A 14,117-nucleotide genomic window follows, 5' to 3' on the forward strand; every position below is an offset into this window, starting at 1 on the left:
AGGAGGATTGTGCCATTGGTTTGAAATGTCGTGAGCTGGCTCTTGTGGCTTTGCTACACACTCACACACCTCTCTTCACCTTTCTAGTGACTTTTTCTTGGCTTGTTGATATAACAGATCACAGGAAATGGTGCAGAAGTGGGACCAAAAGGGAGCAAAGGACTTCCAGGATTTCCAGGACCCAAAGGCGAGCGTGGATATCCTGGGTTGACAGGGCCTCCTGGCTTGTCAGGGCCTCCAGGTAAGAGTTGAGGTGTATTGCTTGTGTATTTTGCTATCTGGAGAGTTAGTTAGCTTCATGATCTTAGTTCACTGCCTAGTGGGGTTGTGGCAGTGTAGCAGTAATCACCATCACAATTGATACCCTGGTTGACAGATGGACTGAATGACCAGTGAAGGCAAAACTATTAAGAGCTACCTTTGAGCCCTGGAGATGGTCCTCCAGCTGAGGGTTGAGGCATAAGGACTCTTGAACAATCATGGTCCATGCTTTTGCTGTTCTGTGGTGAATAGAGGATGCTAGTCTTCAGGGCTGTCAATGAATCACCAGTTAAGAGTGCTGGAGTAGTAATTTAAGGATAGTGTAGCCCTTCATTGCTTGCATGTAATATATATTATCAGAGTTCTATTTGTATGGAGCAGAGTTTGTGTCAAAACTGTTGAGGCTGACTGTTAAATATAGGTTTAAATACAGACTGGCCAAGTGCTTAAAGGTGGAGTTGATGATGGACCATGTCTAGAAAGGGGTCAAAGGAGCTTGCTAGCCATGTCTATTAGAAAGCTGTACAGGGAAGGAGAACATTAGGTAACTCTAAAGTTATGACAAATAAATACACATTCCCCCCCCCCTGTTTTTCCTTTCACTAGTCCTGTTACGATTTCTTCCTTACCTAAATTGTTTACTCATGTTAAGTCTCGGGGTCAAGTTTTCAACCAAAAGTCTCTGCAAATGTAATATTTGCCTGCCCCAAATTCCACACTTGTGCACACACGTGTACATCAGGATGTGCAGTTACCTGGTTTGCATAGACAAATGGGTATGCCTGTAATTTGGCTCTCTTTATGGAGGCCTGTTGAAAACACTTACCCCATAATATAACTCCTATGCCATGGTCATACACATGAAGATTTAGAGAGAGGATGTTGCCTATGGTAGTAGCAGCAACCTAGCCAGCTTTCATTTCACCTTTACAAAAGTCCATGATTTAAACCAGAGATACTGAAGAATTAACTTTTTTTCCATTTTAGGGATTGCAGGTATAGGCCCACCTGGTCCACCTGGTTTGCCTGGGGAGCGAGGACAGAAGGGTATTCAAGGTCTACCCGGAGTTTCCATACCTGGACAGCCTGGACTTGATGGACGGCCAGGGCCACCTGGACCGCCAGGTGCCCCTGGACCTCCCGGAACAACTATCCCTCCTAGTAAGTGATATCTTCATTGACCTGCAGCCTTGAAACACTTGACAGATAGATAGTTACTCAACAACAAGGAAAAGAGACTAAATATCTATGATGTAGGTTTATTTTGTCCCCCTGCTCCAGGGACACTATTCAGCTCCAGTAATGGAGAGACAAAGGTGATTTCATGTCACCTTTATGCTTCCTTCCCAGCTCCTGATGCAAGTTAGAGCACCAACAGGACTGCCCTAACTTTATGCTGTCTGGAAGGGTCCCCTTGCTAGCTAGGAATTACCATCTTATGTTTCGGTGTGGCCTTGCCATGCCTTTTCCTGGCTCCCGCCAGCCCTGACATACCCCTTTGTGTAAAGCAGACTATACAAGCTTTATTACAGCCCAGGATTCCCCCATATTGGGCAGCTTTAAGGTCAGTTTGCACCACTCCAGTGGCACAGTGTTAATAGAGCAGGGCCAATGATCTGGCCCCAGAGGTGCCGAATATTGCTGCTTCCAACTCATGCTAACAAATCCCACTTGTTCTAAATAATAAAGTAGTTAAGGATGTGTTGGGATTTGCACTTAAATAAGGATTAAGTCCCTCTCTGTCATTCTTTAGAGATTGAGTTTAGTCTCCACATTTGGCCTAATAACTTGTTAGAGGACAATTAAAATTTCTGTTTTATTTCGGTAAAACAGTTCATAACTTGAAAAGGAAACATTTTTAAAAGTGCTCTCTATATTAAATTTTGCTCCATCTTCTTCATGTTTCTTTGGGTCCTCTAACTAAGCAGCCAAAATCCCCCATGAACTCCAACTCCCCTCCCCTACACACACATGCCCCACATAACGTCTTGGGCATAGGCTACTTTAGAGGTATTTTAATTAAATACATTGTTATTCCCCATATTTAGAATAACTCCGTGGAATGGCTCAGGTCCATATGCTACTTCGTATTCTAACTTTGCCAGCCTGCCTCCCAGGTCGAAGGCCGGGAGATAAGCTGAGCAACAGAGAGTCTGGAGGTGGGCTCTGGTGGTCTGTGCTCAATGAGGGATGTGAAGGGCCAGGCAGAGTGAGCAGGCTTGGAGGGGGAATGCAGGGTTGAGTGGGACATTGGGAAGGCGTTGGGAGGGAGGGGCTAGCATGGATGTGCCAGGGGGAGTCAGGGAGGAGCCTCATGTCTCTACACTGAGACTTTTGCATATCATGAGAGTTCCTCCCCATGGGTGCCGCTGCATATATGGGCACATTTATGAGCAGAGTTATGGCTGCATATCGGTTGCTCAGGGTGGGGGTGAGAAATGGAAGGGGAATATTGATTGGGGTGTAGATGTAACTGTTTATTTTCTTGTGTTTTATGGCTTGCATTGTTGTGCTGTGCAATGTAGAAGCCCCAGCCCCATGTTACCAGTGTCTGGTGTGGAGTAATAAAATGAGCTTCCCCAATCTCTGTTTAGTGTTTCTTGTCTCCGTTCGACTGATAGTAGAGATAACTCTCTCTCTCTTAACTCTTTCACCTTTAGGTGACAGAGTGTGTCAGCGAGGACCCCCGGGTTTTCCAGGACTTCCAGGAGAAAAAGGGTTTATGGGGGAGCGAGGCCAGAAAGGTGCAGTGTCATAACTATGCTTTGTCTCTTTCTTGCCGTTTAAAGCATCTCCCACGTCAAAGAGGATAAATTCATGAATACGTAGGAAATGCTCAGATAATACAGTGATGAGCATCATAGAAAAGCCTGGTGTACATCAATAAAACTGTTAAACCTTTAAAAAACCTTGTAGGCTTTTTTTAAGAGAGTATGATCAGAATGTTTTCATGTCAGCTGTATTTTACTAAACATTTCCCATATTGGTTGTTTTTTCCTTCTTGGAATCTTCATAATTATAACTCTTGATGCTGGCATTTAATGTCTTTTGAAATCCCCGCTCCTAGTATTGAAAGATTTGCCCCCTAAAGGAGCTAATACCTGGGAAAAGTTCCACATTTGGATTTTTGAACACTGAAAGGATTTTGGTTTTTGTTTTGTGTTGTTTTGCATTTTTGCTAAACAAATTCCATCAGATACATCTGCTCTGTACCATGCACTCTACCTGGAGTCCTTTTTCGGGTGATAGTAGATCTAAATGCTACTTTGGTTCCTAAAAATCAAGGAGGCTAAAGGTGATGTCTATGAGAAGCCTTCTGCTAATCTATTAAGATATCATATAATTATATACAATTATAATTATCATATGCAATGATATAATATATGGTGAATATAATGACAGTACTATTATGTTGGATGCTCTGTGTTTTCCAGAACTAAATGCTCATATCTGCTTTTATAATGTGACCCTTTCTAGGTGATAAGGGAGAGACGTGCTTTAATTGTATAGGAACTGGCATTTCTGGGCCTCCTGGGGACAGGGGACCACCCGGACCTCCAGGTAGCCCAGGTAAAACAAAAACCAGCTGGCTGCATTTTGTTCTTTATTTTATGGCCCACAGGTGTGTGTACGTTTTTGTGCAAACTCAGACACAAAGCCTAACTCCAATGTGTATGTACGCATTACCCGTGTGTGCCCAAGTGATGGTATGCAAGGGCACACGTGAGTTCACTATATACGAGTTGAGTATATGTGAAAGTCCACCTATTTTTGAAAATCTGACCCTTAAGAATCAGATTTTTAAAACGGTACAGATGCTCCTGCTTGATATTTTCTACTAGTCAGTGAGGCTCACAGGCACTGTGCTTACTTAAAAGGGTATTATCTGCTACCCGGTTACCTGGAAGGGAAATAACAAGGAGTCTGGTGGCACCTTAAAGACTAACAGATTTATTTGGGCATAAGCTTTTGTGGGTAAAAACTTCACTTCTTCAGATGCATAGAGTGAAAGTTACAGATGCAGGCATTATATACTGACACATGGAGAGCAGGGAGTTACTTCGCAAGTGGAGAACCAGTGCTGACAGGGCCAATTCAATCAGGGTGGATGTAGTCCACTCCCAATAATAGATGAGGAGGTTAATTGACACCTCCTCATCTATTATTGGGAGTGGACTACATCCACCCTGATTGAATTGGCCCTGTCAACACTGGTTCTCCACTTGCGAAGTAACTCCCTGCTCTCCATGTGTCAGTATATAATGCCTGCATCTGTAACTTTCACTCTATGCATCTGAAGAAGTGAGGTTTTTACCCACGAAAGCTTATGCCCAAATAAATCTGTTAGTCTTTAAGGTGCCACCAGACTCCTTGTTGTTTTTGTAGATACAGACTAACACAGCTACCCCCTGATACTGGAAGGGAAATGAATTTCAACTCCTTCCTGTTTCAAAAGAGACAAAGAACCAGTTCAGAGATTACTGGAGGGGTGAGCTCTTTCAACATCATTGACATAAACTTCTAGTTACAAAGTTGTTTTATTCACCTAAGATCAAGCTGTCCAAAACAGTGGGCTGAATTTGGTCTTGGTTTAAGTTAGCCTTTGCAATTTCAATGACATCAGTGGAGCCACAATTACATATGCTAGGGATTAATTTGGCCCAGCGCGTTTTAATAGGACAGGTAATCTATACAGCAGTTTTTGAGTGAGTAATATCTATGGCTTTATCTACTAGACTACACTGATGTATTGTAGAGCCATCCTCAATATTAGAGTAGTTGGTGGTGGGATAAGGATCTCATCATCATTTCACAAAATTGTGGTGACTTCAAAATAATGTAAGGTCTAAGGTAACGTTTTCAAAAGTGCCCGGGTGACTTTGGCACTTAAGAGTCTGGGTCTCATTGTCTTTCAATGAGACGCAGGCATTTAAGTGCTAAATATTTTGAAAATTGGATTTAGGAGCTTGAGTCACATTGGAAGCTTTGAAAATTTTACCCCTGTCTAAATCTTGCCTGCTCTAAGAGATTTCTCCTGCTGCCTCAGCGTTGGCAAGTATGTACGTCAAACTAAGTGCCAGATATTCCCAATGCCTACATCTTGCATTCTTTTATTTAATCAGGGTCTCCTGGTTTCCCGGGACCGAAAGGTGAAAAAGGGCTAACTGGCTTAACCGGGCTGGTCGGGCCACCAGTAAGTGTTGTTAGTATGTTTCATGGGGGGAATTGAATCTAATTTATCTTAAGCATAATATCAATTTACTATTAACTACATGTCCTTTCATTTGCACAGGGAAAAATTCCTATTCAACAGTCCTTTTCCATCTCTAATTACCATGAACCTATTGTCATAAAATTGCAGCATTCAGCAAGGAGATAGAGGAAAAACCTAAAATGCTTACTTTTCTTTCCTTAGGGATTTCCAGGACCTCCAGGTGCCCTTGGGCTTCCTGGTTCTAAAGGGGACCCCGGGGACAGCCTAGCTTTCCCAGGCCTGAAAGGTGACAAAGGGGACACTGGTTTCCCAGGATCTCCTGGTCTTCCTGGCATAGATGGCTCTCCTGGACGAGAAGGACTGCCAGGTCTTCCTGGACCCAAGGGGGAACCTGTAAGTTGGGTTTTATACATGGATGAACAAGGTCTTAGGAATGTTGTGAATGCATTCAGAAAAGTACAGAGAAGGGGATGTGAAAATCCACTTTCCCCTAAGCATAAGTGTGGCTTAATGAAATAATCTGTCTGGTATAAAAGCTGCCTATCCTCAGCCCTGACAGTTATTCTATTTTTGCCCTTTCCCTTTCAAGCTCTGCTTTGTGCTGCATGAGGGTGGCAGAATGGGTCGCCATTGATTATCTGTCAGTCCCTCTTTCTAAATGAGTAGCGGGACTGCTGTTGAACAATATACAGTGCCAATGCTCACTGTCCTTCCCACATGGCACTTCATTAACCTGCAGCTGGGGTAGCAAGATACAAGGACCAAGAGTCGAACCTGGTCTCCAGCATGATGATAACATGCCAGACTGCTACCAGCCTGGGGTTGGGAGGAATAATAATTAACACAGAAATTCTAAACAAAAATAATTGTTTCACTAGCTTTAAAACTAAACTCTTAAATCTGTTCTAAAGCAAATGATTGCTCTTCTCCCCCACCCTCCTGTTCAGGGTGGTGTTGCTTTCAAAGGAGGAATGGGACCTCCGGGTGATCCAGGAGTGCCAGGTCTTCCTGGAGACAGAGGACCTATGGGACCTCCTGGTTTTGGCCCACAAGGTCCTCTAGGTGAAAAAGGCATTCAAGGTGTATCGGGTCGTCCAGGTCCCCCAGGAGTTCCAGGTGGGTGTATTTTCATATGTTACTGAGCAATAACAGCAAGTTGTACCCATTTGGCTCAGCACAGCTTCCAGATCATTGGGCAGGGACAAGCATGAAGGCTTTTAAAATTGTACCTGAAAGCAGTAATTAATCCTGGCATTTGTGAGCTTCCCTGCCAGTAGCCACGAGGTTGTCACAAATTGCCCTCTCTTCAACAGTACTGAAATCCAAAGACTGTAAACCAACTTGCTGTAAAACTGGAACTACCTCTGCAGTCTAAATGCACCCTGCTAAACCCCATGCTGTGGTAAATGATGTAACTTTTTATTAAGATGATGATCACCAGCAGGGTGCTTAGAAATGTCAGACTTCATGACTTCTTTGAAGAACAATTTATAATTCACATATGGCAAGAAATGCTTCTGAGCCTGTGAAATGGGGCACAGTGGGGCTCAATAAGGTGAGGTCTGAAAGAGAAAAGTCTTCAAGAGAACGTGAGTGTTTAACTTTTGGTATAAGGTCAGAAAAACCACACTTGTGATTGGACCTGATTCACTGATTTCAGTGCTATTGCAACAGTGTAAAATTGGAGTAACAGTGTTGAATCTACCCCATCTATGTGTAGATACTAAGGATCTCTCTCCTTATGTATAGAATCTGTACGCTGTAGAATGATGTGTCTGTATCCTATCCACTCTTAGGTCCGAAAGGTGAACCTGGTGAAACTATTACAGAACCAGGAGTTCCAGGCTCCCCTGGACCTCCAGGAAGAAATGGTGAAGTAGGACTTCCAGGTAAGAGCATAACTAGACTTCCAGATAACCCTCTGAGTTTTCACCCTGACTAGCTTTTGCTAATTAAAAATGATTTTCCTCTGCAGGTGATCCTGGTCTGCCAGGTCAGCCTGGCTTGCCAGGCATCTCAGGTCCTAAGGGTGATCCAGGTATACCTGGCATTGGACTTCCAGGCCCACCAGGCCTAAAAGGTATACTTGCTACCACATCTTTGGAGGAGTGAATTATACTGGCTTTGGGCAGTGTTATTTTTCAGGTTTAATCTTTTTTTCTTAGCTTGCGCGGGTAGTTGCATTCTTAAATCTCCAAAGTCTTTAAAAATGCCTACCTATGTTGTATGCCACTGTTAAAAGCACTGGAAAACCTCAGTTTAGCTGTGGTCCTTCATGTCTGTTCTCCTGCACTTTTGTGGAAGCTTAGGCTTTTCAACCATCCTTGGGGTTAAAACCAAACAGAAGAGATTTTAGACATTGCAGAAGAAGACAGTTCAAGCAGTATGTAGCATAAATAACATAATCTCCACAATCAGTCGCCTGATTCCATGTTTCTGATGTAAATAATTTGCAGCCACAATGAGAATACTTAAAATGAGGAACATCCTTCATAAGAAGGGGTGATTTGAGAGGTACCTAGGACTGTGATGTAGTGGTCCAGATTGATATACAGTGCATTATGCACATAGCTGTCTAAACTGAACTGGGGTGCTTTGGTGCAATAGTGCATTTTGAGCCAACCAGACCTAAGAGGCCTCTTTTAAAAGAACACTTACACAATGGCTGCCAAATCTTCCTGAAATGTACTGACACTTGTTTGTTGCCTTACTTCAGTTCTTATCCTAACCTCCTTGTTGGGTTGTAGGTTTCCCAGGAATGGCTGGCCCCCCAGGAGCACCAGGAGCCCCTGGACGACCAGGGCTCGAAGGGCGACCAGGACAGTCTGGTTTCCCAGGTCAAAAGGTCTGAAAATATCAATCTCTCAGCTAATGGGCTGTGGTTTAAGATTGAAGTTTGTCTCTTCAACTGTGCCATTGTAAAGTCTCTTCTTTGGTTGGGAGGGGTCTGCATCTGTAAGCAGCCCTCACCTCTCTCAAGTCAAAGGACCTATCAAGTCATTTATCTTTTCTTAGTCAGTAGCTGCTGTCCCCAGTGCTGTGTGTCCAGCTGCATTGCCTTGCAGAGTCTGCTCTAACACCTACAGTGCAGAGTCTCCTGATGTGTAGGACCAGAGTTGAACGTCATAGGGCAGGCTCGGATAGGATGCTCTGTGTAGCTGTCCACCTTAAACTGGTGATGGGGTGGGGATGGAATGGTCAACTTTACTGAAAACGTGTCCCTTCTTCCTACCCACCAGCGTTTGTCCCTACCCCTGGAATGGATGCAGCTGAAAAGTAGGGAGATACTTTCATTTAATCCCTTAAGGCTCTTCCGAATTTGAGTGAAGACACTAGCTAATCAACAAAAATAGTCCTTCATGAGCACAGCAAATGGTGTTCTGCTACCAGTTACTCTAGCAGCTAGGGGCCGACAAAGTTTAATAGATTTGTTTCATGAGACTGCAGTCAGGGTGGCTACACTCCCAACCAAGGGCTTGTACAAGAAGGTTCCCCTGACCCTAAGAAAAGAACTTCGGGTATGATTCGGGCCATGTTTCCTGAGGGGTGCCCCGTTTTACCCTTTCCCTTCCTGGACACTTTATAGCTCCAGTACTAGAGCCATTCCTGTAGCCTGTAGGTGTGATGTGAACTGGCCCTCCACACCGTCCATGCCAGGTGGCCCTTCCCTCCTTATTGCGCACTCCCTCCCAGAGGCTGGTCGTGTTTGTATGGTGTTGGAGGATTGGAGTGTAACCCTCCAGGAGTATGTTCTGTTACTAGATGGGTGACAGGGATTTTGCTGTAATATCAGAAATCCCCCTTTTCTGTCAGGTGACTAATGTTGCCTAATCTTTCCCAGAATGATTTGCCTGAGCTGTGTGGCTGTAAATATTTTGGGAGTCTTTTTTTTTTTTTTAACCTCATGGCTTTTGGGGGGCTGGAGGGGAGGGGGGAATGTTTTTCCCCTTTGCTACTTTAAACGTTATCAGAAAGAGCTAACCTGCGAAACCCATTTCTTTTTTCCTTACATCATAGGGGGACCCTGGATTTGGTGTCCCGGGACCACCTGGGCCACCAGGGCCACCGGGTTTTAAAGGAGCTCAGGGACTGAAAGGTGATCCTGGCTTCCCAGGAAACCCTGGTTTGCCAGGGCGGTCAGGTTCAGATGGAACTCCTGGGCCAAAAGGTATAGAGAACCCTTCATTATCTTCTGTTGAACGCTATATGACTCTTAATCACTGAAAATCAGCCTGTTATTTTGTGACAGTTACTTAGGGCCAGATTTTTTAAGTATTTAGGTGCCTAATTCCCACTGTAATTATTTCAGTGGGAGTTAGGCACCTAAATACCTTTAAAAATCTGGCCGTGAGACTGCTTACATTGGGGCTGGTTTTTCCAAAGTGCAAAGCCTCTTGGTATGCATATGGACTGTGCCTGTCTAAATGCACATGGCAAACTGAGGTTTGTGTCCCCAGGCAGACCGAAGTGCATGCACATTTTTGTATGTTTGAAAATCTGGCCTCTAGCTGATAGAGACAAATCCCAACTGGTGAGGATGCCATACTTAAATGGAGCCACTTGTTTACCTACCACAGTAGGCATTTAAAGTCAAAAGGGAAACTACACAAAAATGAGGAAGCTAGTTAAATGGACATTAAAAGGAACAGTCACGGGTTGAAATGCCTGAAAACGGTGTGGAGCTATTTCAAAATGCCATAATAGAGACTCAAACTAAATGTATATCCAAACTTTAAAAAAAAAAAAACAGTAGGAGGACCAAAAATGCCACATGGCTAAACAGCAGAGTAAAAGAGGTGATTAGTGGCAAAAATGCATCCTTTAAAAATTGGAAGTCAAATCCTAGTGAGGAAAATAGAAAGGAGCATACACTCTGGCAAGTCAGCTGTAAAAGTATAAGTAGGCAGGTCAAGAAAGAATTTGAAGAGCAACTTGCTAAGGACACAAAAACTAACAGAGCAAAAAAAATGTAAGTAATCAGAAGCAGGAAGCCAGCCAAATAATCAGTGGGGCCACTGAACAATCGAGGTGCTAAAGGAGCACTCAGAGAAGACAAGGAGAAACAAAATGAATTTTTTGCATTGGTCTTCGCTGCAGAAGATATGGGTGACATCTCCACACCCAAGCAATTCTTTTTAGGTGACAAATCTGAGGCACTCTCCCAGATTGAGGTGTCTGTAAAGGAGTTTTGGAACAAACTGATAAAATAAACAGTAATAAGTCACCTGGACCTGAGGTATTCTTCCAAGAGGTCTGAAGGAAATTGCAGAACTACTAACTGTGATGTGTAACCTATCGCTTAAATCAGCTTGTGTGCCAGATGACTGGAGGGTAGCTAATGTAATGCTTATTGTTTAAAAAGGCTCCAGAGGTGATCCCAGCAATTACAGGCCGGTAAGCCTAACTTCAGTATCAGACAATTTGGCTGAAACTATAGTATAGAACAGAATTATCAGACAGATAGATAAACATTATCTGCTGGGGAAGAGTCAACATGGTTTTTGTAAAGGGAAAATCACGTCTCTCCAATCTATTTGAATTCTTTGAGTATATCAACAAGCATGTAGACAAGTGTGATCCAGTTGGTGTAGTGTGCTTGGCCTTTCAGAAAGCCTTTGACAAAATCCCTCACCAAAGACTCTTAAGAAAAGTAAGCAGTCATAGGATAAAAGCGAGGGTCCTCTCATGGATCTGTAACTGGTTAAAAGACAGGAAGCAAAGGATAGGAATAAATGGTCAGTTTTCACAATGGAGAGAGTTAAATAGTGGGGTCTCTCAAGGATCTGTGCTGTTCAGCGTATTTATAAACGATCTGGATAAAGGGGTACACAGGAGGTGGCAAAATTTACACACAAATATAAAATTACTCAAGATAAGTCCAACACTCACTGTGAAGAGTTGCAAAGAGATCTCACAGAACTAGGTGTCTGGGCAAGAAAATGACAGATGAAATTTATTGTTGATGGGGCAAAGTAATGCATATTGGAAAAATAATCCCAATTATACATATAAAATGATGGGGGCTAAATTAGCTGTTAGCACTCAAGAAAGAGATCGTAGAGTCATCATAGAATCAGAGTACTGGAAGGGACCTCAAGAGGTCTCTAGTCCAGTCCCCTGCACTCATGGCAGGACTAAGTATTATCTATTCTGCACCATCCCTGACAGGTGTTTGTCTAACCAGCTCTTAAAATCTCCAATGATGGAGATTCCCCAACCTCCCTAGGCAATTTATTCCAGTGCTTAACCACCCTGACAGAAAGTTTTTCCTAATGTCCAACCTAAACAACCCTTGCTGCAATTGAAGCCCATTGTTTCTTGTCCTATCCTCAGAGGTTAAGGAGAATAATTTTTCTCCCTCTTCCTTGTAACAACGTTTTATGTACTTGAAAACTATTATCATGTCCCCCATTAGTCTTCTCTTCTCCAGACTAAACAAACCCAATTTTTTCAATCTTCCCTCATAGGTCATGCTTTCTAGACCTTTAATCATTTTTGTTGCTCTTCTCTGGACTTTCTCCTATTTGTCCACATCCTTCCTGAAATGTGGCACCCAGAATTGGACACAATACTCCAGTTGAGGCCTAATCAGCGTGGAGTAGAGCGGAAGAATTACTTCTTGTGTCTTGCTTACAATACTCCTGCTAATAGATCCCAGAATGATGCTTGCTTTTTTTTTTTTTTTTTTGCAATATTATTACACTGTTGACTTGTAGTTAGCTTGTGATCCACTATGATCCCCAGATCCTTTTCCACAGTACTCCTTCCTAAGCAGTCATTTTCCATTTTGTATGTGTGCAACTGATTATTCCTTCCTAAGTGGAGTACTTTCCATTTGTCCTTGTTGAATTTTATTCTGTTTACTTCAGACCATTTCTCCAGTTTGTCCATATCATTTTGAAATTTAACCCTATCCTACAAAGCACTTGAAAACATCCACTCAATGTGCAGTGGCAGTTAAAAAAAAAAAAAAAGCTAACAATGTTAGGAACCGTTAGGAAAGGAATAGATAATAAGACAGAAAATATCATGATGTCACTATATAAATCCATGGTACGCCCACACCTTGAATGCTGTGTGCATCACAAAAAAGATATATTAGAATTGGAAAAGGTACAGAGAAGGGCAATAAAAATGGTTAGGGGTATGGAACAGTTTCTGTGCAAGGAGAGATTAAAAAGACTGGCACTGTTGAGCTTAGAAAAGAGATAACGAAGAGCAGATATGATAGATGTCTATAAAATCATGAAAGCTATGGAGAAAGTGAATGGGGAAGTGTTATTTACCGCTTCTCATAGCACAAGAATAGGGGTCACCCATCAAAATTAATAGGCAGCAGGTTTAAAACAAACATAAGGAAGTACTTCATACAGTGCACAGTTAATCCTTGGAACTTGTTGCCGTGGGATGTTGTGAAGGCCAAAAGTATAACTGAGTTCAAAAAAGAATTTGATAAGTTAATGGAGCATAAGTCCATCACTGGCTATTAGCCAAGATGATCAAGAATGCAACCCCATGCTTTGGGTGTCCCTAAACCTCCAACTGACAGAAGCTAGAACCGGATGACAGGGGATGGATCACTCAAAATTGCCCTGTTCTATTCATTTCCTCTGAAGCATCTGTCACTGGCCACTGTCAGAAACAGGATACTGAGCTAGATGGACCATTGATATGACCCAGGGCAGCCATTCGTATGTTACATTTACCAATTTGATGCACTTTATTCTCACATAAGCTACTTTAATTATTTATGAACTTCTGGCATTAGCAATTGTCTGCACTGTATTGCAATATATCTCTGGTTTGGTGTATAGCAAAGGTATTTGTGAACAGGTATATAGACTAGTGTACTATGGCACAGTAACAAGTCTTTGGACCATTGTTCAAAAGTGGCCTCTGAAATTACATGGACAGTGGGTATTTGCACACCTAACTTCCACTTGCATGTGTGCAGGGACCAAATTCCAGTGAACAATGTGTAGACACTTCATAGATGACTTCTGAAAATGAATGTGAAAACCCTGAGATTCCTCACTGTTGAACTAAATTAGAATTTCCTTTAAGGTGACCCTGGACCAAGCGGACCACCTGGGTTAGTGGGACCCCCAGGGTTCCCGGGAATTGGTGGTCAAGGTCCACCGGGACAACCTGGCCCTTCAGGACCTGTGGGCCCACCAGGTAAGAGTTGAGTGATTATAACTTTGGAGTTATTGCTGACATGTTAGGCACACCAGCTCAGGGTGTGTACAAAAGTGCCAGTAATCAACAAATAGGAAGGGAGGGCCGGAGACTTCATGACTCTCAGTTTGGACAGAACATGGGCCAAGTTCTGCCTTTATATTCTGTCCCATACAAACCCACAGAAGGCACTGGGGGTTGCACAGTGATGGACAACTGGGAAAAATTTGGCCCATCACGTTTGTTAATGCAGCCCAAGAAGCTCCTGTCCTTGGCAGAGGGGAGTGGCATGTTAATCTAGCACTTCTGGGTTACTGAGAGGGTAGATAATATGCCTTCATTGCTATGCTGTCTTTAAAAAGACAAATTACGTGATGCCCAATTCTGGAGATACAGTGTGCTGTCAACTGGTATTGAAGTCAATGGGTGCTGTTGAGGGTGCTCTGCACCTCACAGGATCAGG

General features: G+C 43.1%; 1 protein-coding gene across 1 annotated transcript in view; it reads left to right on the top strand.

Moving 5' to 3' along the window:
- Positions 1-14,117, top strand: part of COL4A5 (collagen type IV alpha 5 chain) — a 159,964-nt gene that overhangs the window by 101,642 nt on the left and 44,205 nt on the right. Inside the window, exons 19-30 of the mRNA XM_065410920.1 lie at positions 118-241; positions 1,249-1,422; positions 2,922-3,005; positions 3,739-3,831; positions 5,385-5,455; positions 5,678-5,869; positions 6,424-6,592; positions 7,273-7,365; positions 7,452-7,556; positions 8,224-8,321; positions 9,494-9,644; positions 13,541-13,654. Coding sequence (XP_065266992.1) covers positions 118-241; positions 1,249-1,422; positions 2,922-3,005; positions 3,739-3,831; positions 5,385-5,455; positions 5,678-5,869; positions 6,424-6,592; positions 7,273-7,365; positions 7,452-7,556; positions 8,224-8,321; positions 9,494-9,644; positions 13,541-13,654 — 1,468 coding nt within the window. The remainder of the gene's footprint in view (positions 1-117; positions 242-1,248; positions 1,423-2,921; positions 3,006-3,738; positions 3,832-5,384; positions 5,456-5,677; positions 5,870-6,423; positions 6,593-7,272; positions 7,366-7,451; positions 7,557-8,223; positions 8,322-9,493; positions 9,645-13,540; positions 13,655-14,117) is intronic.

The sequence above is a fragment of the Emys orbicularis genome, chromosome 9 (genome assembly GCF_028017835.1).
Source record: "Emys orbicularis isolate rEmyOrb1 chromosome 9, rEmyOrb1.hap1, whole genome shotgun sequence".
Lineage (NCBI taxonomy): Eukaryota > Metazoa > Chordata > Testudines > Emydidae > Emys > Emys orbicularis.